Source organism: Canis lupus, chromosome 32 (genome assembly GCF_048164855.1).
Source record: "Canis lupus baileyi chromosome 32, mCanLup2.hap1, whole genome shotgun sequence".
Classification (NCBI taxonomy): domain Eukaryota; kingdom Metazoa; phylum Chordata; class Mammalia; order Carnivora; family Canidae; genus Canis; species Canis lupus.
In genome coordinates this window covers 35,122,795-35,149,310 of record NC_132869.1, presented here as the reverse complement: position 1 = coordinate 35,149,310, position 26,516 = coordinate 35,122,795, and the positions used below count along the sequence as shown (strand labels likewise).

The 26,516-nt window shown below is 38.7% G+C and overlaps 1 protein-coding gene across 8 annotated transcripts in view; it reads right to left on the bottom strand.

Annotated features, from left to right (window-relative positions):
- The window catches only part of MAP2K5 (mitogen-activated protein kinase kinase 5), a 255,259-nt gene that overhangs the window by 207,224 nt on the left and 21,519 nt on the right, over positions 1 to 26,516 (bottom strand). For all 8 annotated transcript variants that reach the window (XM_072809330.1, XM_072809331.1, XM_072809329.1 and 5 more), the window contains 3 exons: positions 11,685 to 11,754; positions 7,395 to 7,435; positions 6,370 to 6,437 (listed from right to left, as the gene is read on the bottom strand). In XM_072809330.1, the coding sequence (XP_072665431.1) occupies positions 6,370 to 6,437; positions 7,395 to 7,435; positions 11,685 to 11,754 (179 nt within the window). The remainder of the gene's footprint in view (positions 1 to 6,369; positions 6,438 to 7,394; positions 7,436 to 11,684; positions 11,755 to 26,516) is intronic.

Sequence of the window (26,516 nt, the reverse complement as noted above, 5' to 3'; positions counted from 1 at the left end):
GTTAAGAGTTAGGAGTTACAATTCAGCTTGCTGAGAAGCAAATGTGAAGCAGAAATCAATTCTAGGACTCACTAGCTGTGCGATCTGGAACGAGTCCGTTACTTATCCTCTCTGAACTACAATTTCCTTTCTGTAAAATTGGGGAAATAGCAACGTTAAAGGGTAATCAAGAAAATTAAATATTACAAAAAGCTCATGCATATAGTAGATACTAAATAAATTTCTGCTTCTTTCTTTCCTTTTCTGTCCTATAAGTGGGAGATCCAGCTTCCAGAGTTCATTAAGAAATATGAAAATGCGGGAATGTGAACTGGTGCAGCCACTCTGGAAAACTGTGTGGAGGTTCCTCAAACAGTTAAAAATATACCTGCCCTACGACCCAGCAATTGCACTGTTGGGGATTTACCCCAAAGATACAAATGCAATGAAACACCGGGACACCTGCACCCCGATGTTTATAGCAGCAATGGCCACGATAGCCAAACTGTGGAAGGAGCCTCGGTGTCCAACAAAATATGAATGGATAAAGAAGATGTGGTTTATGTATACAATGGAATATTACTCAGCTATTAGAAATGACAAATACCCACCATTTGCTTCAACGTGGATGGAACTGGAGGGTATTATGCTGAGTGAAGTAAGTCAGTCGGAGAAGGACAAACATTATATGTTCTCATTCATTTGGGGAATATAAATAATAGTGAAAGGGAATATAAGGGAAGGGAGAAGAAATGTGTGGGAAATATCAGAAAGGGAGACAGAACGTAAAGACTGCTAACTCTGGGAAACGAACTAGGAGTGGTAGAAGGGGAGGAGGGCGGGGGGTGGGAGTGAATGTGTGACGGGCACTGGGTGTTATTCTGTATGTTAGTAAATTGAACACCAATAAAAAATAAATTAAAAAAAAAAGAAATATGAAAATGCTCTTCCTTTGGACATCTATGGTTATGTAAATACTTATGGAATAAATTTAGGAAAAGTGGCCAGGGGATGCTCTGAAGTCCTTCTAGCTTTATAATGAGTTAGACCCAAAGATATCCACTCAGTTAGTAGAGTGAGGTACAAAATAGCACCTCATTTCATCAATGTTCTCATTGGAAATTTAAAGCTTGTTAACTCTATTCTTTATCTACTCAAACACTCTACGCATCTACCAAATTAACTCTCCTCCCTTGTGTTAAGTTACCTGCACAGATGCTTTTCTTTCCATTACACCCTCCCCTAAGACTGGAAGATCCCCAAGAACACAAACCACATCTTTATCTCCTCTATATATGCCCTTCCCAGTGACTTGGTGTGTGCTAAGTGTTTGACAAATGGAGGCCGTGGCTTTGGTTGTGATTTATTATACGGCCGTCACAGACACACATACACACACATTCAATTGGTACCTTTAGTAAGTTATATTTGAGAGAGACCCCAGACTTTGAGTTTGACCACACTTGCTATTTCAAGTTATGATTATTCTTCTTCCTAAATACTTCTTAAACTTCTGCTATGGTCAAACACAGACTATGGAGCCTCAGTCCCTGCTTTCTCCATATTTTATAAAACATGCCCTCAACCAAGGATTCTAAACTTCAATAAGGTACTCCCAAGTCTAAGAATTCACATCCTGAAGTGGCAGTTAAGAATTCTGTAGAATGAGGGGTGCCTGGGTGGCTCAGTTGGTTAAGAGGCTGCCTTCAGCTGGGGTCATGATCTCGGGGTCCTGGGATCCAACTCTGGGATGGGTTTTCTGCTCAGTGTGGAGTCTGCTCTTCCCTCTTCCTCTGCCCCTATCCCCCGATTCTCTCTGTCTCTCTCTCTCTCTCAAATAAATAAATAAATAAATAAATAAATAGTTTTAAAAAAAGAATTTTGTAGAATAAGACCAAAGTAGAAACAAATATCAAAAAATAAACTGCCAAAATCAATCCAGTTAAGAAAATAATAATAGCAGCTATCATTTACTGGATGATACCATGTGCTAGGCATGGTGCTAAATGCTATTACTTATTATCCTGATTTAATCCTCACAGCAACTATAGCCCTGTGGGAATAATTTATCAAGGAAACTAGGGTTCAAGCCTCCTCAGTCTGTCTCTCTTACACACACACACACACACACACACACACATACACACATACTTTTTTATCCTGGGAAATATTTAGACCCTTGTATTCCCACAGATGACTCCCAATTTAACAGTTACAACTATTGTAAAAATAGAAATAACCAAACAATGCCAAGGCAAGGTTTCTCCACAGATACTCCATAATGTCATACAACTTGAAATAATAACGTTTTGATTCATTGCATTTACAAAACATCTTTCATCCAAGAAACAAAATGTGATTCCTTAATACAGTTTCATCAATCTTCCTAACACCAGAGATAGATAGATGAAAAGTTTAATCATCTTGATTTTATAGAAGGAGAAAGCCACAATATTTAGGAAAGGCCCTGAATTGGCAGTGGGACTTGAATTCAGTAATTATGGCCTAGCAACACCATGTGGCTTAGTAAACTCAGTTTAATAAACAGTCATCCACCTAAGGCAAAAACTGATTCATGCTTTGAGAGTAACAGGAGAATGCTGATTTCATTCATTATAACAATGTCTGACTACCACTTGGTCGCACTAAAAGAAAAAATTCTGGCTATTTTCTTGTTCCTCAATTTACTCAATATTTTGTTTATCTTTAATGATCACAGTGACTTGGGCTATCCAAAAATCACTTTTTAAAACATTTTAAGTTTAAATGTGATGTTATTGTAACCTTGGTAAAATACTTTAAGAGGGACATTGAGACATCTAAAGAAGAGGAAATGGGTGAGGGGACTAGAAATAATGTATCGGAAAGGCTTGAATGAGTTTGGGAGAATTTAATTCAGAGACAAGAGTTAGAGGGAATATAAATTTGTTCATCCACTCATTCATTCAAGCATTATTGACTATCTCCTATGTGGCAAGCATCATACTGGGAATTGGGAATTCAATAATGAATATGCTACAGTCACTGCCCTCAAAGAGTACAGAATCTATTGGGGGACAGAAGTGATTGTAACACACAACGTGCTAACTGCCACAGTAAAAGCAGGCACCAGGGGATTAGGGAAATTCATAGAGTAGGCGCCTGGTATACAGCAGGAGGTGGGCAATCATCAGAAGACGATAATAGCTTGGTTCCTCAAAGATGACCGAGACTGGCCAGACTGAATATGAAGGAGGGGATAAAAAAGGAGGAAAGCAGGAAGGTCCAGGAGTAAGAGAAAGCATGATCCACTGAGGGCACCACACATTCATCAGCAAAGCTAGAATGTCAGGTAGGAAGGGGCAAAGAGGGCAGAGGCCTACATGTGAAAGGCCACTGCTCCATTGCAGCCAAGGCTATACGCTGTCCTGAAGGTTTTGAGGTGCAATGAGCAGCTGTAAACGGGGAATGATGGGCTCAGAGTGAGTGTCAGTAAGATTCCCCTGGCCGTGGTATGGGGAGGGACTGCACAGAGCAAGACTGGAGGAGGAAGCCAGCAGATGTCTGCCACAGCAATCCCCAGAGTCCCAACTGCTTCGGCAGCGACAGGCTGCTGACAAGTGGACGGACTCCAGAGTGACTCGGAAGGGACAGATGTAGGGACTGATGTGGCATAGAGGGAGGCCCAGGAGGCAGTGAAGGATGCCCAGCAAGTTAGCAACCAGGTGAGTGTGGGAAAATCTGCCGAGACAGGAAATCTATAGAAGTACATCTGCAGGGAAGACGACGGGAAGAGCGACCTAGGAGAGGGAACAGCTGTGCTCTGGGGGCCAAACGAAATCTTTATAAGTGGGTGCTAAAGGGGGACCAACCTCAGCTCGTGACAAAGAAAGTTCGAAGACAGAGCTATGTGAAAATGGACAGGCTGCCATGGCGAATAAAGTACATTCATGCTGCAAGGCATATTCAGGAAGAGCCTGGGTGACCGTTTGGCAAGGTGTGGGGAATCAAGCACCAAAACAGAGCAGGGTGAGATGGGTGCTTCTCCACTCATTCCCCACAGCAGAGGATGTTTTATAAACAGAGCTGGCCACAGGACTCCTGAAAACCATCTGATGGCTCACCAATGCCAATACACCAAGAGGAAAACTCAAACATAAGGCCCTGCTGATCCAGCTCCGGTCTACCTCCTTCTCGCCTGTCACTCCAATGTTCTCCTCCCCGCCCCCATCTCTCCACACCACCCCCTCCACCCCAACCAGACTGGCCTGCTTATGAACACGGTGTGCTCCTTTTCCACCATAGGGCCTTCCTGATGCTCCCCGCTCCCTCTTAAATGCCCTCTGCTGGCCCTTACCCTCCTGCAGGCCTCAACAGAATGTCACTCTCCTCCCAAGAATGAGTCTCTGAGCAGGCTGTCTAAATGCCCAGTTTTCTGGGCAGGAATATGTTCAAAACCTGCTTACTTCAAAACCTGCTTACTTCCTTTAAAACACTAATTATAAGGTGTGATTGTATATATTTTTTTCTGTATGTCCATTAGATAGCAAGCTGTACAGGCAGACCACATTGTATTTCTCGTGCATAGGACAGCACCTACTGAATAAGTGGCACTCAATAAATACTTTTGGTTAATTGTCAACAAGAGACATAGAACATGGCCAACCTAGGGTGGTATATTAAAATCTATGATAGGTCTCCTTCAAACTGCATTCCTCCCATAACAGAAGTCCCTACCGGAGGAAGCCACCATCACTAGCGGGGAGGCTGTCACACAGGTAAGCAAAGATGCTATACCAAAGGGCTGAGTACTACTAGATCAGACAGTTTCCAAATTTCTGTCCAACCCGGAAATTTTATGACAGTCAGTGAATATACACAGTCATTCTTTAAAAACCAAGCTAATTTATTCATGCTGTTAACACTAAATCTCAGAGAACTAAAAAGTTACCCTGCCCCATCTCTGCCTTACCATTTTTTTCAACTCTATCCTGCTTTTTATTCTATGATGAAATGGGACCTAAGATACCAGGGAAAGACCTGGTTTCTCCTCAAGGCTCATGGTGAGTCTGGGTGAGTAACAACTTTTCTGAAAGTAGTGGTGAAAATGAAATGCCTGGCCTTCTTTGAACTGAATGTAACAAGTGGCTCTCAGCCCAGTGTCTCCACACTGCTGGGCCAGGGTCAAGCTCTCAAATGAGGACTAAGAGACCTACCCCTTGTGCCCACAAGGACAGATGCACCTCCAATGAATAACCAGGCTAAGTGTACTTGAAGACAGAATAAATTGCTTAAGTGGGAAACACACTCTAAAAGTCGTGTGTTCACTGCAAGAAAGCTGGTGAGTAGATATCCTGACACTACAATAAAGCAATCAAAGAAGCAACTTTGAGTGGAAGGTGGAGGGGGGGCGGGGGACAGTAGAGTAAAAAAGAGAGTCAGAAGGCGAGACTTTAAATTATCTACAGTAAAGCCCTCTGGCAAAAAGAATGAAGACTCTGGGTTAAGGAGGAGTAGGGAAGGAAGAGGAGAAACCCAAACTACATCTCAGCCAATAAAAGGCAATATTGGTTACAGCTCCAAACCCAGAAGAACCTGGACACAGAATGGAAGGGTAGCTTGATGCTGGCTTTTCAATCACCAGTGTGAATACATACATACAGAGCATCACCTCCACAGTGTCATCTTCAGGCACAGTAGGGAAGCTTACTGGCTGAATAACCACAGTATAACTAGGATGACTCAGAATTCTATCAGCTTAAGCAGGTTGCTCCTTCTTACTTGAGGACCATGAAAATCTGGAAGTAAGATTTCAGGCCTATCAGAAGAACACTGTGAAAAGGCTCTCAAGTCTTTATTTAGTATCCTCATGCCAGTGTCGGGGCACTGTTAGCATGAATTAATGAAGATTATCTTCCTTCTATAAATAGCATCAATCTTCATATGACCAAAGATACAAAAAGAACAACGTGGCTGGTCCATCTAAATTTTACTCCTTCACTCTTTCCTTGCCTCTTTCTAGTAAAGATGTCAGGGGATAACAATACTGCCAAAAGATAGGCAAGCAAGAAAAAAATAATGAGCCTGATACAATTTATGAACCAGATAATCAAGGCATAAATGGCACTGAGGTCAAAGGCACTGATTTTTCTGTATAAGTTGGAGACTGAAGGAGTACCATTCTATAGATCAAAATTAATAGCTGAAAATACCTCGTTCCATCTTTCTCAGTGAGGCTCTTTCTCTCTAGTCAACATGTAGCTATGGTGACTCAACTGGTCAAATTTCTTCTTAGCCATATACGCATTCATCTGGTCTTACAGAAAAGAAGGGTCATCCCATGGGCCTCTTCCCCACCCCCAATCTGCAGATCAGCATGCTCATGGGCACACTTCACTTGCTTGCCCTCACCTATTGCTTGGAAGTGAATCAGAGACTGCTGGGCTGCCGTGTTGAGAGGGTCCAGCTCGGGTATTCACCTACAAGGAAGAAAGAATCTCCATCAGTCTTGTGTTCTGAGGACACAGTTCCAATTAACCTATAATTTGCCACAAATTTCTCATTTCACTATGAAGGTTAATTAGCTTGTTGCTAGATAGACCCACGGTTGGAGTCTATTCAGTATATAGGTTACAGAACTGTACAACCCGTATATTACATAATACACTTTTCCTGTCACTATTCAAATACTTAAACAGCATTGAACAAAGAAGAGATAAATGGGAAATTTTCAATCACCATCTAGAACTGAATTCAATTCACTGCTTTGTTTTGTTTCATATACAAAACAGTATGTTCAAAAAAAGAACATAAAGAATACATTCAGAGGTTAGTGGTGAACCTCAAGTTTTCACACCCTTCCAAATGTAAAGCCAAACAGAACACTGTAGAATGTTTCTTATTCACTGAAAAATGAGGCCCAAATAATTAATTATAAAATGCTTGAATCTAATACAATAGCCAGCTTTTCTTTCAAATGTAAAGCTGTAAGCAGAAATCCAGAATTCAAAAGACACAGAACAAGGAAAAGACATTAAATCGATATATGATTCTAACATAAATATGTCAAAAGAAGAGGAGGGTATTCTGTGTGCAATATGCTTATGTGCTTAATTAATCACTGAATTGAAGTCTATATTTTCATCCAAATAAATCTTTGTGGACAATATACCTAGAATCATCCTGAAGAAATGGACAAAAAAAAATTCCAAATAATAAAAAAATATGGCACCAAAACCCTTTGATCCAAATATGTACACATACTGAGCAAATACTACAAATGAATCCCCCTCCACATCCTGTTTAAAAAAAAAAAAAAAAAAAAAGAATCGCTTGTCAGAGCTTGAGAAAGTGCAGTTTTATTTGACATTTCAATAAGTGGAACACAGCATTACAAATCCATCTAACTTTACTGAAACAATTATTGAAATTCGTACCTTCAGGCCATGTATGTTCCGTTCCCCAGGAGGCTTGCAGGCTGAAACAGTAATTGACTAAATTGTAGAACACATCAGGGCCATTTACAAATTTGCTCAAAATGAATCGTTTAAAAAGAAATGAGGGTGACACCAAAATTAGCAGAGAGAAATGATTGAAAAGTGGCTCCCAAGACCCAAAGTGGGAATTATGAACCAGGGTTTTTAACTTGCAGGAGTGAGCATTTATAAATGCAAAGAGCTTTCTGACACCACCTCATATAAATTCCAATTTCTGCTTAAAACATATAAAAATCAAGTTAACTGAGCTAAAATGATTAGATTCCTTTCATAATTCAAATTTCTGCAATCTTTCCTCAACTCTATTACATTGTATATCTGCTATCACTTAAACTACTTTGAAAATAGCTAGGTTTTGGGGGGAGATGGGTAGGGAGAAAAGGGTCTTTTGATGCCAGAAAGATGGCTAGAGAATCTAAAATGGAATATTCAAGTTTGAATACCAGTTTGCACAGCAATAAGTAGTCAAATTTATTAAAATACAGTGATATCATTAATTTTACTTTTTTTTTTCAAATTTTGACATCCTCTAGTATTTAAATCTAAAGATAAAGCAGTGCCAGGCAGGAAAAATAATATTAATTTCCGGACATCACCCTGAGTTACAGGGTAGCACTTTTCCAATACAGCAAATGCTTCTTCATCAAATGTTAAAAATACAAGTGTGTCCTACCCATTTTATAGGCTGTTTCCATCTGAAAACTACAGTGCCTATATATTGTATGTTAAAGGGCTGTCAATTTTGATTGATTGTTTGGGGAAGGATACATTTTATTTTTTTCTCCTCTCTGAGGTACATGTATTCTTCCTCTGTTTCTGACAGAAAGAAAAGCAGTTTAATAATGAGAAGATGTGGATAATAAATACAGAGCCTATCAGTTGCTTTAATTTTGTATATTTTGAGTATATTCAAGTTTATTGTTATTTTCCTAGAAAATATATCTAAACCTTAATAAAGAACTTTTGTTTTTCCAAAAATACATTAAAATTAGATTCCAAACTTCTTTCCATAAAATGGAAATTAACTTTTTGAACAAAACAAAAGTCACATACATTTGATGCCTGGCCTTGAGGGACCATTAAATACTTCCTAAGACAACACTTCACAGTATTTACACTTAAGTACCCAGTACGTTCATGAACTTCATTTATTTTATTTTATTTTTTTAAAAGATTTATTTATTTATTTTTATTTGTGATAGACAGAGAGAGAGAGAGAGAAAGAGGCAGAGACACAGGAGGAGGGAGAAGCAGGCTCCATGCCGGGAGCCCGACATGGGACTCGATCCTGGGACTCCAGGATCACGCCCTGGGCCAAAGGCAGGCGCCAAACCGCTGAGCCACCCAGGGATCCCCTGAACTTCATTTAATAAGAAAGTGACTAACTAAGGAATTAGAGACAGACATCAAGTCTTACCTCTTACCTTAAAACATCTGCCTCGTTACTCAATTGGCTTCTCAAACCTTTATGACTGGAAATCTAAACAGTATTCAAAAAACCCACTAACCTCACATTTCCTAAAGTTATGCAGTTAAAAGTTACATAAAACTAGTAATTTTTCATACTTATTAATATGTAACGTATTTTTTAACTACAGAGAGCACAGCCATGAGCTGGGAGTTACCATCCAAGGCAAGTGTAATCTTACTTGGAATGAGGAGAACACCTGATGTTAGAACAAAATTGTCTTCTCTGCTCTTTCTCACTAGTTCACTCTAGAAATTCTTTTTAGCATAGGGCCTGACCAAAGAAACTAAGGTCTGGGAGCCTCTGATCAAACATGTATTAACCCAGGTAATCTACCCAATATGTCTATATCCTTGTATAAGTTTGTATTAATCTCATTTATAAAATATAGGTAAGAAAGCAAAGAGCAAGACTACAGAAAACTAAAATGAGTTAGTTGTACAGAGGTGCCTGGGTGGCTCAGTCAGTTGAGCATCTGACTCTTGATTTCTGCTCAGGTCATGATCTCAGGGTTGTAAGATGGAGACCTGCATTGGGCTCCACACTCAGCCGGGAATCTGGTTCTCTCCCTCTCCCTCTCCCTCTCCCTCTGCCCCCTCCCCCTTGCTTGTGCTGGCTTGCTCTGTCTCCAATAAATAAAATTGTTTGAAAAAAATCTTTAAAAATGAATAAATAAATAAAATAAAAATGGATGTTATACAATAACATCCAAGAAACCATAGAGACAGGGAGACTGAGTCTCATATTTAAGAAAATTCAAATCTGGCTTGGAAGAACTTTATTTAATGATTTATTGGAGCCTAACAGGTCTGTGTTAGGACTACATGTGATGATCACATCTCACATACTGTCTTCTTTTAAGTATCTTCTCCCTATAATACTGTTCTCTATACTCCTACCAACCCCCCTCCAGACTATCCCCATCACATTCCATGAATATTTTCATTTATATGTCCTTTCATTTTAAGCAAATTATAATTTGAACAAATTTCTTACTCAAAGAATATTGAGAATAACTTACTTTAACCACTTATGGGCTGCTATGTACTCTGAAGTTACTTAACCTCTCTGAACCTGCATATTCTCATCTATACAATGGAATCGATAATGCTTAATAGGCAGAAATGTCAAGAGAATGAGAAATGATAACACTGAAAGCAATATTAGTGCCTACAGAACAGATGTCTAAAAACAGTTGTTAACACCATGAGAGGCAGCACAATGGTGTAGACAAGAAGACTGCCAAGGACTGGTAGCACAAAATAAAAGAAAAAAACTGAAACTTAGATTTTGGATGAAGAGAACTAAATACTGGGGGGGGAGGGGTGGTACCACAAAGACCCACAGCATCAGAACTTTCCAGGTCACCGTACTAGAGTTTGCTACAACAACAGTGATAAAGTCAAGTAGGGAAACAGTGAATGGAAATTTTCAGGTGGTAAAAATAGTATTCTTTGTGGAGAAACAATTTTGAAACTTGTCCAAATTCTCCCGTCACAGAAGATAACAAGAAATGATCTGCATCCTTTGTTACTGGCCTATGCACAGAAATGGCAACATCTGCTTTTCTTTCCGCTTTTTCTATTTTAGTTTTCAGTCTTGAGATACAACAGAAGTGGATTAATCATAATTTTTGTTTCAGACACACTATCAATAGCTCAATTTCATTTACTCACTTAGCTCTTTGATACATTATTATTAATAATGTACTAAGTACTCCCAATCCCACTGCCCACCTTCATGCTACAAAGGCATAACTCTTGAACTCAGACCTTCCTGTGGGCTGGCTGAGTTGGCTGCCTTTGGAGACTTGATCGGTGTAAATAAGAATCTACTGGTTAATTGAGCCACTCAACTTCAGAGAGTTACAGGTAATGAAAGTCTAGAATGTTTAATTGAAAAACCCGTATCATGATTATTTGTACAGTATCAGTTAACAAAGGTAAGCTTAACTTTTAATGATTTCAATTAAGTTACTTCTAGAAAAGTTACAGCATTTCCTTATCTGCTCCATCAATTAGAAAATATTAATTCCAAGTAGGGCAAAGTATAGTGGGGGAAAGACTTGATGATTTATATTAAGTGGTTAATTAAACTGTTCTTTTTTCCTATTCTTCAAATTTTGAGGGAACATTTATATTACAGCTGATCAACTGTATCTGATACAATGCTAGTTCTACCAATCTAAAATGGAAAAGGAGTATTATTTGACTAGGTGATTCACCAATGCTTACCCTCATCAGCTAACATTTTTGGAAACATAACAATTAAATTCCCATTTATGAAGATTTTTCTGTTATCTGGAAAATGCCACCCCCCAAAACCAAGCACCAAACATTATCAATTCTCTCCTAAAAACCTGCAGTAAAGCTTCACTTCTGTACCAGCTGAAAGCTTTCTCCTCAACAGCAGCTTTGGCTACCATCATGAGCCACAATTTATAAATATCTGAAATTAAAGTCATTCATTTGCCTTGGTTTAGAAACCATGTGGGCCCCAAAGAGTTCTTTAAGCGAATGTAAGTATGTACTTCAAAAACAAAAAACAATCTAGTTAGTTTAATTTACTCTAGTAAATTAGATATTTTATCTGCCATAACTATAATACAGCCTGCAATCCCCACGATAATGAATACTTCTTTTGTTTTTTCAAATTAAGAGCTAAACATCATGTTATGTGCATTTAAACCTTTGGAAAACATAACTGTTGATGAAACAGTTTACTGAAATAATCATTGTTGATTAGAATTTGTTCAACATTACCTCTTGGAAATATCTGCAGAGGCTCTATTAACTGTCCATTTACTTGCTGTTCCATTACTGTGGAATAATACTGCAAAGAGATTATAGAAAGAGATTACTCAGTAATGTATGAATACTGGAACAGACACTTATGGGTTGTTTAATTCATAGTACTTTTGTAAATTGCTGGTATATACATATCAGCCTCGAGAATACTTTTTCCTATTTGCACATAAAAATGACTATAATGAATATTCAGGATTGAAAGTCCAGTATAATTTATCCTCCACACTGTCATTTATCTTTAAAAGTAAAAATGTTGATTAAGAATTTAGCATTTAATCTCTAGAAATATTTTGAAAATGATAAGTATCAAAAATTACACAAAGCTTTTTAGGGGAAATCTCTCAAATTGCCTCTTGTTCTTTTCTCTGGGTTTTGCAAAGCAAAATGAAGACACTTCACATTTAGCTCGGACCTATGTGCCAGGTAGTAGATCAAACATTACACATATTTGTGTATAAACGGTACAGATAATGGAAATCTAAACCATAGAAACTGTGCTCAAGCAAACAAGACATGATTCATCCAAACATGACAGGATTAATATGATAAAAAGCTCAGTTTTAAGAAAACATCTTTTATACTTCACTTTTATAAATAGTATAGAGTCTATCTGTAAATAGTATAGAGTAAATTTCACTTTAAAATTCTGGGCACCAAAAATTCAGTTCCAAATGAAAAAGCTTTCATACTCCTTCATAAACACAAATTCAATCACCAGGTTGTATTACGGTCTGATACCTGTTTTTCCTTAATTTGCTAATTGGTGAATATATGTCCACCTGACCTAGAGATGGCTTCTGTGCCCTCACTTCTTTTAACATTTGGCGAACGACAAAGTGATGCTCATGGCGGAAAAATATCAACAACAGAAACCACCGATTTTGTGTTTTGAGGGGTTGTCACACACAGAGCAGATCTCTCCTTTTAACTCTTGCTGTATCTATATTTAAAACAGACACATATTATGTAACTGCCACTTTTTTGGAAATTCTTCCTTGATAATCATTACTTGCTGACTTTCCTAAGAAGTATTTTTTAGAAGATACAGACATACATCTTCCTAAAGCTTTTATGCATATTATTGCAAAATCAAGGTTTTTGTTTTTGTTTTTAGAAATAAAGGGGAGCTATGTAATTCTACATCATCTTGGGAATCACAAGTTAACAATCTAAGGCCCTTTGTCCTAAGAACAGATAAAGTGGATTTCTGATAGCTATGGACTGATACAAGTGTACCTTGCTCTCCAAGGGCTTCCAAACTGTAAAGGACGCCGATCCTCTCCTTCTATGGACGTAACAGCCTATATACATACGGCATAAACATGTGTGACATACACTCTGGAATACATACTAAGCTGAATGTCTTTCAGGAGACTATATTCCTTAAAACCTCAGAAATATACCGCTCGCCATTACTCAAACAGTGATGACAAGTAAATGAAATATCCATCATGTAAGCTGTCAACCTTTTGGGACGGCAATAACTGTTAACAAGTAGTCTGGAAAAATTGTCCGAAAATGACTTGTCCTCGGCACACAAGTATTTGAGGTTTCCATGGAAAATTAAGATGCCAGTGGCTATTTGGAACATTGCTCAGGTATCCTTTTTAATGGGAAATTTGCTGGTTATTGATCCACAGCATGTACCCCCCTGGTTCTGGAAGGCTGCAAGCAACTTTCCAATCAGTGGCTGTCAAAAACATTACTGCCTTCTTATACTGATACAAGACAACAGCAGTGGTGCTGTTCTCCTATAGTTAATGCTTTTCTTTAATTAACTGCTATGTACAATAGGTACTACTTCACCACCGTCCTAGAAATCAAAACAAATAAAATATCCTTATGCTTTATCTAACAAATTAATTACAGGGTTGTCTGAAACTGGAGCTTGGGGTCAACTTTGAAAACAAATAACCTCAAATGTAAAGGGTCAGAACAGGTGCAATGCATTTTTTTCCTACTATAAAACCTTGCATGCATGAAATTGACCTGTTTTCCAACTTTATTTATTTACTTCACAAAATAAATAAATAAATATGGTTTCCTTTTCATTTCAGATCTGTGCCAAATCAACTGGCAAACTATATATGCTTTTATAATCATTGTACAAAATTTTTAGCTATCTATAACCATCTCTTTATGCTACAATTAACAGTCACAATAATGATATTGTGTGCACTTGCCAGTATTTCTAAAGCGAGCAGTTGCATTTGTTTTTTGTTTTCTATAATCCTTCCAAATCCAAGGGACATTTTTTTCCCCACTAAAATACTGGGTTTGATCTCTGTATTAACAGAGACTCTTGTGATCCATACAGCAAAGACACCATCAGAAAGACACTGCAAAGGGTGGTAATTAAACCCATGGTCTGGGTCCACCGTAGGCAACTGAGTCTGAAGAGTAGGCCATGTGAGGACTGGATGGCTGCCAATGAGGCACCAAGCCCAAGAGCTCAGGCTGCTGCATATGTAGCTTTTTCTAAGGAATAAGGATACAGCGTGGGGCCATGCATACCTACTGGCACAGAGCAATCCTTGCAGGCCGTGGGCCTGTGTCATCCAGTAAGACAAGCAAGGCACTTGGGGGAATTAGAAGACCCCAGTGTAGGAATCTGAGTACTGGTCATTCCCCAGCACATGAGCTCGGCGAAGAAACACTGGCTGTGCCTTGGGTTATTCGTGTAAAACGAAGATGCCACATGGCCAGAGGAGTGCCATGAGACTCACCTGAGGGAAAGAGGCTAGTCCCAAAGCTACAGAGCAAGCTCTTTCTAGATCCGGGTAGTCTCTTAGTTTTTAGAAATCTCCTTTTATTTATTTATTTTTAAGATTTTATTTATTTATTCATGAGAGATACAGAGAGAGAGAGAAGCAGAGACACAGGCAGAGGGAGAAGCAGGCTCCATGCAGGGAGCCTGATGTGGGACTCAATCCTGGGTCTCCAGGATCACACCCTGGGCCAAAGGCAGGTGCTAAACAGCTGAGCCACCTAGGGATCCCCGAAAATCTCCTTTTAAAGAGAGTTTTTCCAATTTTGTTCTACATAGTGATAAAATAAGCAATAATGACTTCCACTAGCCCAAAACAAACTGAAGAAAACAAACAAAAACCTCAATCTTGTACACCAAGGTATTTAATATGGCTTGGACAGAAAAGTGACCAAGTGACCTTTTCTTTAAAAAAGATTTATTTATTGATTCATGAGAGACAGAGAGAGAGAGAGAGAGAGAGAGAGAGAGAGAGAGGCAGAGACACAGACAGAGGGAGAAGCAGGCTCCATGCAGGGAGCCCAATGTGGGACTTGATCCTGGGACTCCAGGACCATGCCCTGGGCTGAAGGCAGGCACCAAACTGCTAAGCCACCCAGGGATCCCCTCAAGTGACCATTATAATAACATTAATGGGGCCATAATTGGAAGCTAATCAAATAATACCCCAAATGCAATCTCTATAATTCTATCCTGGCTTTTATTATTCCTGACACAGAGCCCTGCACATAGTAGGTGTTCAATAAATATTTAGTGACTGAAAGGGGGCCAATTCTGATTCTGCTATCTACAACGTAGCCAGGCATTGAACCTCACTGAGCCCTAGTTTCCTCCAAATGAGAGTAAATCTAGCTAGTTTATTACATTTTGAGTTGCCATGAAATCGACCTGCAGCAAAGGTGTTTGCAATGGTACTTCATAAACTATGATGCATTACCAGAGGTTGAGAAATTAAAAAGTTAACTCCTTACCACTAAAACAACAGCACTTTCTGAACAGAAGCGTTCCCACATTTAAAAATACAAAAATAATTAGGTACAAAGAGTAGAAAATACTGTGCTCAGACTGAATACATCAGCAGCAGTCATAAAATGTGTTTTCCGCTGCTATTCCTGGCAGGATCTGTTACATGCAGTAATTGCAGCAATAATCAATAAGCTAACTGAGTAAAAGATTAATCAGTTTTGTGATTGCTAATGGAATCTTCAGTACCAGACTCAGATTAGTTTCAGAGTCCCTCTGAGATGCTCTTCAAAATCCTTAAACAATTTTAATAAGGATGTGACAAAGTTTAGCACAGTTATCCAAAAATCTAATTAATTTGAAACAGAGGGCCAGATTCAACGAGGGGATAGGAAGTACAATTCTTGGCTTGTTTTGTTTGCAAGTTTATGAAACAGTGTTCCTATTTGTTATGAACCTAATTCTAATTCTAACAGCACAATTCAATCAATAATTACAACATTTTTTTTCTTCATGGAAATCTGCCATATAAAAAAACTCAAATTCCAAAACAGTACAGTTTAATTTTACAAGGCGCAAGTTCTCTATTAAAAGAGAAAGAAAAGACACACACACACACACACGCACACACACACAAAACCACTTACTGACTACCTACTGTGTACTTGGCTCAATACTAGCTATTTATGTTTATTCATTTAATTTCTCACAACCCTATCCTATTCTGTATCATTCACAGATGAAGCAAACAGGTTATCAGTGAACAAAAAAAACTCTAGTGCATGTACTCAGAAACATAAAATGTATGTTACTATTTAAGAATCAAAAGGCAATTCCTCTTATTTCTCATATCTCAAAACATTTAAATAAACCAGGCTACTGGGCAGACTGCTGAGCTGGTAGGGACCATGGCTTCTTTGATCATACCCTATACCAGTGGGTCATACTGCCAATTTTTCAAAGACTAGGGACACATGGCACCACATTGACAGGTGACCTCCCCCTCCTTCTTCAGCACCTCCGTCTGGTTTACCTCCTCTCCCTTTGACCACTCTACTCAGTTTCCTGTATGTGGTTCTTTTCTCACCCCGCCTTTAAATGCTGGAGCTCCCCATGGTTTTTCATCAACCTTCTCTTCTTATTTTATACTCTCCTTGAGTTAACTTCAGCCACTTCAAAGGTTTCAATTACCAGAGGAGTCATTGAGACTAATTAGGAGCTGATGAATCACAAATCTTTATTTCCAGCCCAGATTTCTCTCCTAAGATTCGGAACATACCCAACTGGTTATCCAGGGGCCCCTCAAATTCAACAAGTCTCTACCTCTCACACCCCTCCCTCATGCCCTAGACGCATCTTCCACCACCTGGGCTCACTGTCTCAGTGAATGACATGACAATGACCTAGTTTCCTAAGCCAGATAGCTGGGAGGAAGCCAGACCATCTCTCTATCCTTCCTTCCCACACTCAATCAATCACCAGTTTTATTAACTCTACATCTTTCCAGCTTCTCAATTCCTTTAAGCTAGGGCGCTCCATGATCTAGTCCACCTTACTTTCCAACCTCGTCTCATACCCTCCCCACCTCCCTGTCCATACCACAACTGAATCAAGGGTAGCTCCTCCTGAATGCACCAGTTGTCCTTACCCCTGAGCTTTGACACACTGTTCTCCCGGTCCAAACATCCTTCCTTGTCCCTTTGTCCTACCTTACTCCATCTGGATGCTACCCTCTTCAGGAAGTCTTCCCTGTGCCCAAAGCTACATCAGGTGCTCCTTCTTTTGCTCACACAGCACCTATTGCTTAAGCATATTATGGCATTTATCATTCTGCCTGGTAATTATGAGTTTTCCTATCCTCCCACACTGAACACTGATGGCTTTTTTGTTACTCTCCCTGAGTGGACCATGGGCTCCTTGAAGGAATGACTATATGTTCACTATACCAGCGCCACTAAGCACAGCACTTGACCACATAGTTACTAGTTCGTAAATATGTAACTATATAAAACTGCCTGTACAAATAAGTGAACACATCAGTACATGAGTGATCTCAGGTCCTAGTTCTGCATTTATTAGCTGTGTGACCTAGAGAAAGGCATGTAGTTTGTGCCTCAGTAGCCTCAGCTATAAAAATGAGGAATATGGGGGGCCCCGGGTGGCTCAGTCAGTTAAGCACCTGACTCTTGATTTCAGTTCAGATCTTGATCTCAGGGTTGCAAGTTCAAGCCCCGCACTGGGTTCCACACTGGGCATGGAGCCTACTTTAAACAAAAAAAAAAAAAGGGAAAATAACCTGCCTTGCTTACCTAAGGTATTAAGAAAATCAAAGGAGCTAGTATATGGGAAATTTTCTATAAAGCACTTGAAAAAAAATCTTGAAATAGGGCACAGGGTTATGAATCATCCATTTCCAAGCAATAGGACATAGAAGAAAAGGGTTCATAACAGTAGAGACCAAATACAGAGGTAGAAGAATTTAACTGTTTATCAAGGCTGAGTTAGTACTCCCTCCCTTTCCCTCAATTACTATTGTACTGCAAACAATAAAATAATTAAATGGGTATTATAAAGAATATTGTCTATATTTCTTCTGGAAGTTCATCAAGGCCAGGGGCCCTGTCTTGTGTATTTTATTATCTTGTATGGCAGAGGTATTAAACTGGAGTCTATATGGGCCTTAGGAGAGCCTTCAAAACCTGAAATTATATGTGAAACACTACATTGTGTGAATTTTCTGGGAAAAGAACAAACACCTTTCTTCAAATTTTCAAAAAGGCCTGCACCCCTAAAAACCTAAGAAATCACTGCTGTATAGTGCCCAGCACTGTGCCTTGCACATAACAGTGCTCTACAAATATTTAAGGGAAGGAGGCAGATAAGAGATAAGAGAGACATGGCAACTACTCTCGTTGCTTCTAACTTACTCTGACAAGTCTTACATATCAAATCAGGTTTATTTATGTTTGTTCTATACACATAGCAAGACAGTTTCCTAAACCTCTCTTTAACATACCTTCTAAAGACTTTTCAACTTCTAAAGAATAAGAATGCTGGTTTTTTCCTACTAATGATAAAATTTTCAAATTCCTGTTCAGTCAATACTGCAAGCATACTCCATTTTAAGAAGCCCAGTCAGTAATTACATTAATAATCAATAAGCTAACCAACTATTTGCAGTCCATAGTTAATTTATTAGTTTTTCTAGTGAAGAGCCCAACAATCTGAACTCTGTTAAATGGCTACAATTCCAATTAGAACATTACTTAGTGTGTCCTCAGCTATAGTTTCCTTTGGTTATTTCTTATATTTTACATTGAGAGGCTTTCCTTCTATGACACGGATCTCTTAGGAAGCACACAACTGCTCCAATAGTCAGAAATAACATATAAAAGCAAAGCTATCTTGAATACCAAATTAATAACTGATTTACCTGGTTTCAGATCTCCCCACTTCTCAATAATTCCCTGCCCCTGCCCTGAGGCACTACAATGTGTACATGCTCTTCCCTGAGTATTTCTAGACTAAAGATCCATGTATAGTCATGGACTGATTAGATAATGAGAAAGAAAAATCACAGTGAAAAGTCTTCCAGTGAAAAGGTCAACAGGGAACCACCCTGGGGCCTGCTTATAAGCTAATGTTATTGGATAGATGTATTTATTAATGATTTGGAAGTGAAAAAGACAGTAAGTTGGCCACACTTAATGATAACACTATTTGTTTTGGATAGTAAGACCATAAAGGGCATTAGGGAGCTCCAGAGGGCCTTAAAAGAGGTGTGGGCAGCCAGTGGCTGATGAACTTCAACTTGGCTAAGTCTAAGGTAATGTATGTTGGCAGAAGGAGTTCAAATTTGTATTCAGCAATGCTTCCGAAATGCATAGGATCCTCTTGGCTGAAGCTTTCAGAGTCATCACCATGGTTGGCTGGGGGCAGTGTCTATACTGCCCCTTCCTCTGATATCCAGGCTGCAGCAATTCTATTACATTTCTAAAGGAGAAGTTTAAATGCAGTAGTTCCCCCCTTTCCCGTGGTTTCACTTTCCATGGCTTAGTTATCTGTGGTCAAAGGCAGTCTGGAAACAAACGACCCTCTTTTAGATATGTCATCAGGTCAATAGCAGCCTAACACTAGGTCACAATGCCTATGTCATTCACTTCACTTCATCTCATACAGGCATTTTATCAGCTCCCAGCATCACCAGAAGGGTGAGTATAGTACAAGAAGGTATTTTGAAAGAGAGACCACATTCACTGTAGTATATGGTTATAATTGTTCTACCTTATTATTAGTTATTGTTGTTAATCACGTGCTGTGCCTAATTTATAAATGAAACTTTACCACAGGTGTGTATGTAGAGGAAACCATGCAGTATACATAAAGCTTGGTACTATCCATGGTTGCAGGTATGCACTGGAGGGGATACTGGAACTCATCCCCCACAGGAAAGGGAGGACTGCTACAGTAACTCCAAGAAATCTGCCACTTAAATAAAATAGGACCATCAGGCCATGCAGAGAGCAGGTCAAATGTGACATTCCCTTACACTTTAGCCATTTCCAATAGTGCTTGATAAAGATCCAGCCTACTGCTCAACTTCTACTAAGAAATGAATAAATAAGGGCAGCTGGGTGGCTCAGTCGGTTAAGTGTCTGCCTTCAGCTCAGGTCATGATCTCAGGGTCCTGGGATCAAGCCCCACATCAGGCTCCACACTCAGTGGGGGTCTGCTTCTCCCTCTCCCCTTCTGCCCACTAGTGTATACACTCTCTCAAATAAAATCTTTTTTAAAAAGTGAAGAAATAAAAATAGCAGTGAGGAATGAGTAAAGAACATATAAGTAAAGGAGAAACATATATTAAGAAAAAAGCAACTTGTTTTCAAATTTTCTATTACTTCAGTTTATACCTTTCTGGACATATTTCCCTGGTTGATAATTTACTGAATTTCTCTAACTTTACTGTATTGTAGTATATTTACATTCACTTTTCAAATATATGTAGAAAATACCCCTCTCATTTCTGGTAAGACTGCCCCTAAGAGAATAGAGGCTCATTAAGAGCTGCCAACAAGGGCCTAACAACCTGGTTATGCCCCACAGCAATCCTACTGCAAGAGGTCCATCATTTCCCTGCAGCCCAAGATAAGCTCCTAGTCATAGTCCCTATGGGGCTCACATGGGTATCACATGGCTCTACTGCCTCATGCCAACTGCCTTAACTTGGGACCCCAGGGGAACCAGCCTACAGGCTACACTGAGCCCTCCACAGAGATTGAGCTGAACTGGAAGCACAACCATGTTAATGACAAAAACCTGGTGGTCCAAAGCACCCCAGAGTGCCCCACTGTCACCCTGCCTGAGGCCTGCTTGTGCTTGTCTTCTCTTTTGCTTCCATGAACCACAAAATAAACCCCTTGTTCTGATGCAAACTTCAGTATGCTTCTGCTCCTTGCAAGCAAAGACGCCCCACAATATTTCACAAAAGGGGTAAATAAGAGGCTACCACATTTTTGTCACTATTTCATGGGCATACAAGTGTCCCAGGCAACAAAGAGAAGGGAGTTAAGATAATGTGCCTCTGAAAAAAAAGTTTTATTCTTTGACTAGGATTAAAAAAACAAACAAACAAAAAAACTTTACTTACAGCTTAGAGCATGTGATTATTTGAGTAAAAAAAAAAAAAAAAGTAATTTCCAAAACTATTTTCGTATTTCATTCATTTACCTCTCTTTGTGCCACTTCTCCACCCTGCCAGGAGAATATGCTGCATTATCAGCTGTTCAGGTGAACCGCACTGAGCTGATTTTGCCACATACAAAGGAAGTTCAAAGTTGAACCTATTTAAGACGGAGCACCATGCGGAAAATGAGCTTCCAACCTCTTACTCTTTGAAGAAAACTACTTAATAGCAAAAGGCCCTGGTGCTGTTAAATGTTCAACTCCTAAGTGGGCAACAAATTCTGTGGTAAAATGCAGCCTTGTGGATAAGGACAAAATCTTGACAATTTCAAAACCCAGGGCACTCATTCAGGTAAGCACCTGACCCTTGATTTTGGCTCAGATCATGATCTCAGGGTCCTGAGATCTGGCCCTGCATCAGGCCCCATGCTCAGTGCAGATTCTCTCCGACCCTTGATTTTGGCTCAGATCATGATCTCAGGGTCCTGAGATCTGGCCCTGCATCAGGCCCCATGCTCAGTGCAGATTCTCTCCGTCCCCCTCTGCCTCTCTCCCTCCCCTTGCTTACACACTCTCTGTCTCTCAAATAAATAAATAAAATATTTAAAATTTTAAAACCCACAAAGTATTTTTTTTCATTCTTATTCAAACTCAAGTACACTAACATTCTAATAAATAGCATTCTTATTTGAAATCAGGAAAAAAGTAGTATTTGCAAAGCTTCCTCAGCAAGACCTCAATAGATGCCAAAACAAAAACATCATTTCAAACCACCAGAAGTAAATAGACTGGGAGTCAAAACGTGGGACCATATCCAGGCCTTCCCATTCATCGGCAATGAGACCTCCAGCTAAATCTGCCCTCTGAGAGCCTCAGTTTCCTTATCTATAAAATGAAACAGCTGGACAAGACTTCTAAGGCTCCCTACTGACTCTACTTGAGTAACTGTATGATTTTAGAGGCAATCTCCAAGTTATGTATACTAGGATAAAGCTAATCATATCCCAATTTACAAGGTGCTACAAAGGTCAAGGAGTATCTTTCCTCATGGTACCCAACATGTAAAAAGGTACACTATGGTCAAGTATACCAAAGGGAATACTTATACTCCACTAAAATGCAAGGTCTCTGCCATAATGGGAGGCATTATAGTTAAACTCATCCCATACTCTTCTGGCAACATGGAAAAAATGTTATAAAGGCAGAGAATGGGCAAAATGAAGAAAATTATTCTTGTTAATACTGTACTACACTCACACAAGCCTCTCAGTATCGAGAGAACCAGGTGTAATAAATCCTGTACTAGACACACGATTTAGCAGAAACAAATATGAATCCATTTACAAAAGCAAAATGGACTGCTGAGTTTCTTAATGAAAGGTCACCCAAAAGCCGAGGTTAACATTAAAATAACCCTTCCTATAACTGGGTCCCAGTGATAGATAAAGCTTGTGATGAATCAATAAACAAGGCCCCGCACTATTGTTTGGTGCTGAAAGGAAATGAAGCCAGCACTGCCAGACAACAAATACAGAAAGATGGAAGGAGAAAAACAACATTGTATCTTTAATCTTTCTGGAAAATGAGAGGGGGAAACAAGAACATCAACAAAAATGTGAACTATATTAAGGGAATATTTAACAGAGCCCTTTAAATAATTAGCAACGATCAGGTATTTAGTTTTCAGAATATGTAAGTTGGGTGTATGTACTTTTTTTTTCTAATAAAGCATTTCAGATTCTAATTAAAAAATACTTTATGGAGGAATTAAAAAGATACAATAGTGTCAGAGGAAAAGCCATGATCCCAGAAGTGGAATATTCTAGCAACATAACTTACAAGAAACTACGCTATAAAAACAGATTGTTGATTAACACAAACTCATAACAAAACGCAGAGAGCGATCACAATGGTGCTGTAATAACACTTGGCTGCTGGATTCTCTCAATACATTAAATATCTCCTTGGAGACCAAATTACTTTACATTTTCTTAAAAGACAATTTATTATAGCTTTGTTTTCTTCTCATTATCTCTTAAAAATATATCTAATGAAGAAAAGAATACAACTTCTAAATAACTTACATAAAACGGTACTAATGTGTGACAACAGACTTTGGTTTAATATGTTGGTTATTATTTAACAGCACACGACAACTTATTGTCATGACAAATCCTTACCACGATGCGATACTCCATTTGTAACATGTATCAAAAACCACTGTATGCCATTATTATGGCACACATAAAATTAACAGCCTAAGGCTGCTAGCAATTTAAATAATTGATAAGTTTTCAATTAAAAAGGCAACATTTTTAGGTCTAATATGAAAATCTATTTAAATTACTGATAAAAACTTATGCTTCTATTGGCCCAAAGCCAGAAAATGCTTGCATTCAAGGGGGAAAAAAGTAATTCTGCAAGTTGCAACTCAGATGTTGCAAATTTTCTTCTTAATTTTATGCAGACATCCCGGCTGTTTATTCATTTAACCTTTGTAATCAATAGAAAAGAATGATTAAGGGATTTCTGGTAAAAGTGTCTCTAGTTTTGCTTTCCCCATATGGATTTTAAAGAAATAATAAGGGTACTACAAATTTATTAAATTTGACATGAAAAACTAAGCTGCTTTTTACAGTAAATACAGGGTCACCTGTCAGCATCTCAATATCTTCCCTATTCCACCACCCACATCCTGGATTCAAAAAGTTTTCAGTCAAAATGAACCTGAAAAATAAAGACTGTGCAGGTTTTCCATAACAGATCAGCAACTGAGGGCTATCAACCAAAGTCTATTGTGAGATTAGGTTCAAATGGTTCTCCTTATAGCAAAAAACTGGAACCCAAAGGAATTTTAATCATAAGAACCAAGACAGGGATGCCTGGGTGGCTCAGTGGGTGAGCATCTGCTTTCGGCTCAGGGCGTGATCCCAGAGTCCACGGATCAAGTTCCATATCAGGCTCCCTGTGAGGAATGTGCTTCTCCCTCTGCCTATGTCTCTGACTCTTTCTGTGTGTGTCTCTCATGAATAAATGAATAAAATCTTAAAAAAAAAAAAAAAAAAAGAACCAAGACAGATCAAGGGCACCTGGGTGGTTCAGCCAGTTAAGCATCTGCCTTTGGCTCAGATCATGATCCCAGGATCAGGGGATAGAGCCCCACATGCCTCCCCACCCCCCCACCCCCCACTCAGTGGGGAGTCTGCTTCTCCCTCTCCCTTTGGCTCCTCCTCCTCCACCCCACTCGTGCTCTCTCTTAAATAAATTTAATTAATTAAATTTTTAAAAAAGAACCAAAACAGATCAAAATGACAGGCAACCAATTTTATTTGTGCTTTTTGAGGAAATGATTCCCCTACTCTTTACCTTTTAAAAATGTTTATTCAGAGCCTGACTCTACATAAACAACATATATATGATGGTAGGACTATCTCAACAGATAAGAGGAAAAGGAAATCCATTTAGGCTTTAAATGACTTAAAGCTTGTTCTCTCAGGGATATTTTCATTTAAAAAGATTTTGCTCAAACATTCAGAATCAGAGGAGTGGAACATAAGTTAAAATCCTTTGGGGACTTTAGGTTCCCATGTATAAATATTTAAGTGAATTAATGAGAAAGCCTGACCTGATCAGTGAACCACAATGCTCGGACCACTGTCAATTCATAAAAAAGTCTTTACCATCCATTGCAAACTGATAAACAATATTAATTCACTACGTGGTAGATCTGAAACTAATATAACATTATATGTTGACTATACTTCAATTTTTAAAAATGAGGGGAAAAAAAGAATATAGTGAGTTTTACATAAAACTAAATTTACTCACTTTATCTTTTTTTTATTTTTAAGTAGTTTCTACACCCAACATGGGGCTTGAACCCACAACCCAAGGTAAAAAGTCACACAATCCACTGACTGAGCCATCCAGATGCTCCTAAATCTACTCACTGTAATGGTCACCTTTACTTTTGAGATTATGTACTGCCCATCATTTTTTAATCTTTAAATGACTCTCAGTTTTTCTCTGTTAGTAAAATAATGTTCAACAGTAGATAACTTTTATTATTTATTTTATTAATGTGTTCATCTGGCAAAGTAAAATGTTACAATGCCTATGTCCTCCAATCTAAAATGAAAATTAATTAGTTCAAAAATTGATTAATTCATGAAATCTACATATCTGGGGATCAATGAGCTAGATGATTTCTTTTTTTTTTTTTTGATGATTTCTTTTCAAACTAAAAAGTGGCTCTACAGAAATCTCAGAAACTTATGAGTTTAAGGACAATTATATAACTCTTAATATTTTCCTACAACACAAAAATAAGTGCTGCATTTGAGAAAGTAAGCATAAGTCATAAGGAATACATACTACAGATATCTCAACTAAGGTATTACATACACACAAATCATCCAGAATGTAATAATGACATAGAAAGCCCCCATACTACTGTGCAAAGAGGTGGATGGGAGAAAACAGCATAAAACACCTCTTACAGATCAGTTTTCACATAGGGAGAGGCTGAACATAAACTTCACATTCGCATTCATACTAGCCCTAAGACCTTGGGCATATGTCTTAGCCATGGCTTCCTCATCTGAAACATAGGGATGCTAATATCTATCTCACCAAATCATTATTAAAACCATTGAAAATTAAATACCTTTGGCATCTAGTACATATATAGTAGGCAGTTAGAAATGGGAATGATTATTATCACTATGATCACATGCATAACATTTCTCAAAAGGCACAATTTGTCAGATCTTCCCAAAAGCACATTTTTTAAAGCACACCTTTGTGTGTGGCGATGTCAGAGACATAATAAAAATACAGTGATGTCAGTAATGTGCTCTCTGCAGTGGATGTATGTTGAAAAACTAGAACCCATCTGTGTATGTGTGTTTTCTAAAAATGAGCATGTCACATTCTCAGGAGAGTTAGCCAATCTATCAATACTAGTGCTAGACCTTTCAGCAGACAATCCTCCTCTGCCTTTCAAGGTACTGATGAGCCCTGCTCTAAATTCTCAGTGCACAAAGACTCTCAAATAAGTTAATGGGAAGTCAATGGGAAATTGACTTTTCCTACTCTGTGCTGGTCTGAATGCAACGCTCTGTTAATCATGCCATCCTTCTTGTTCTCTTTCCTCCTACCCTAAATTAAAACTATTGGCGGAAACCCTTACAGATATTTTACAGTTTTCATTACGATGAAACAATATCCCGGTTGAAGCTGAGGTCCATCAAAAACCTACAACCTCACTGTTGGCTACAATCAGAGTCTCACTGACAAGCAAGGGCCCTGATTCCATCATTTCCACCATAATACCACTTTGCATTTGTATAGAACTTTTACTTTTCAAAGGGCTT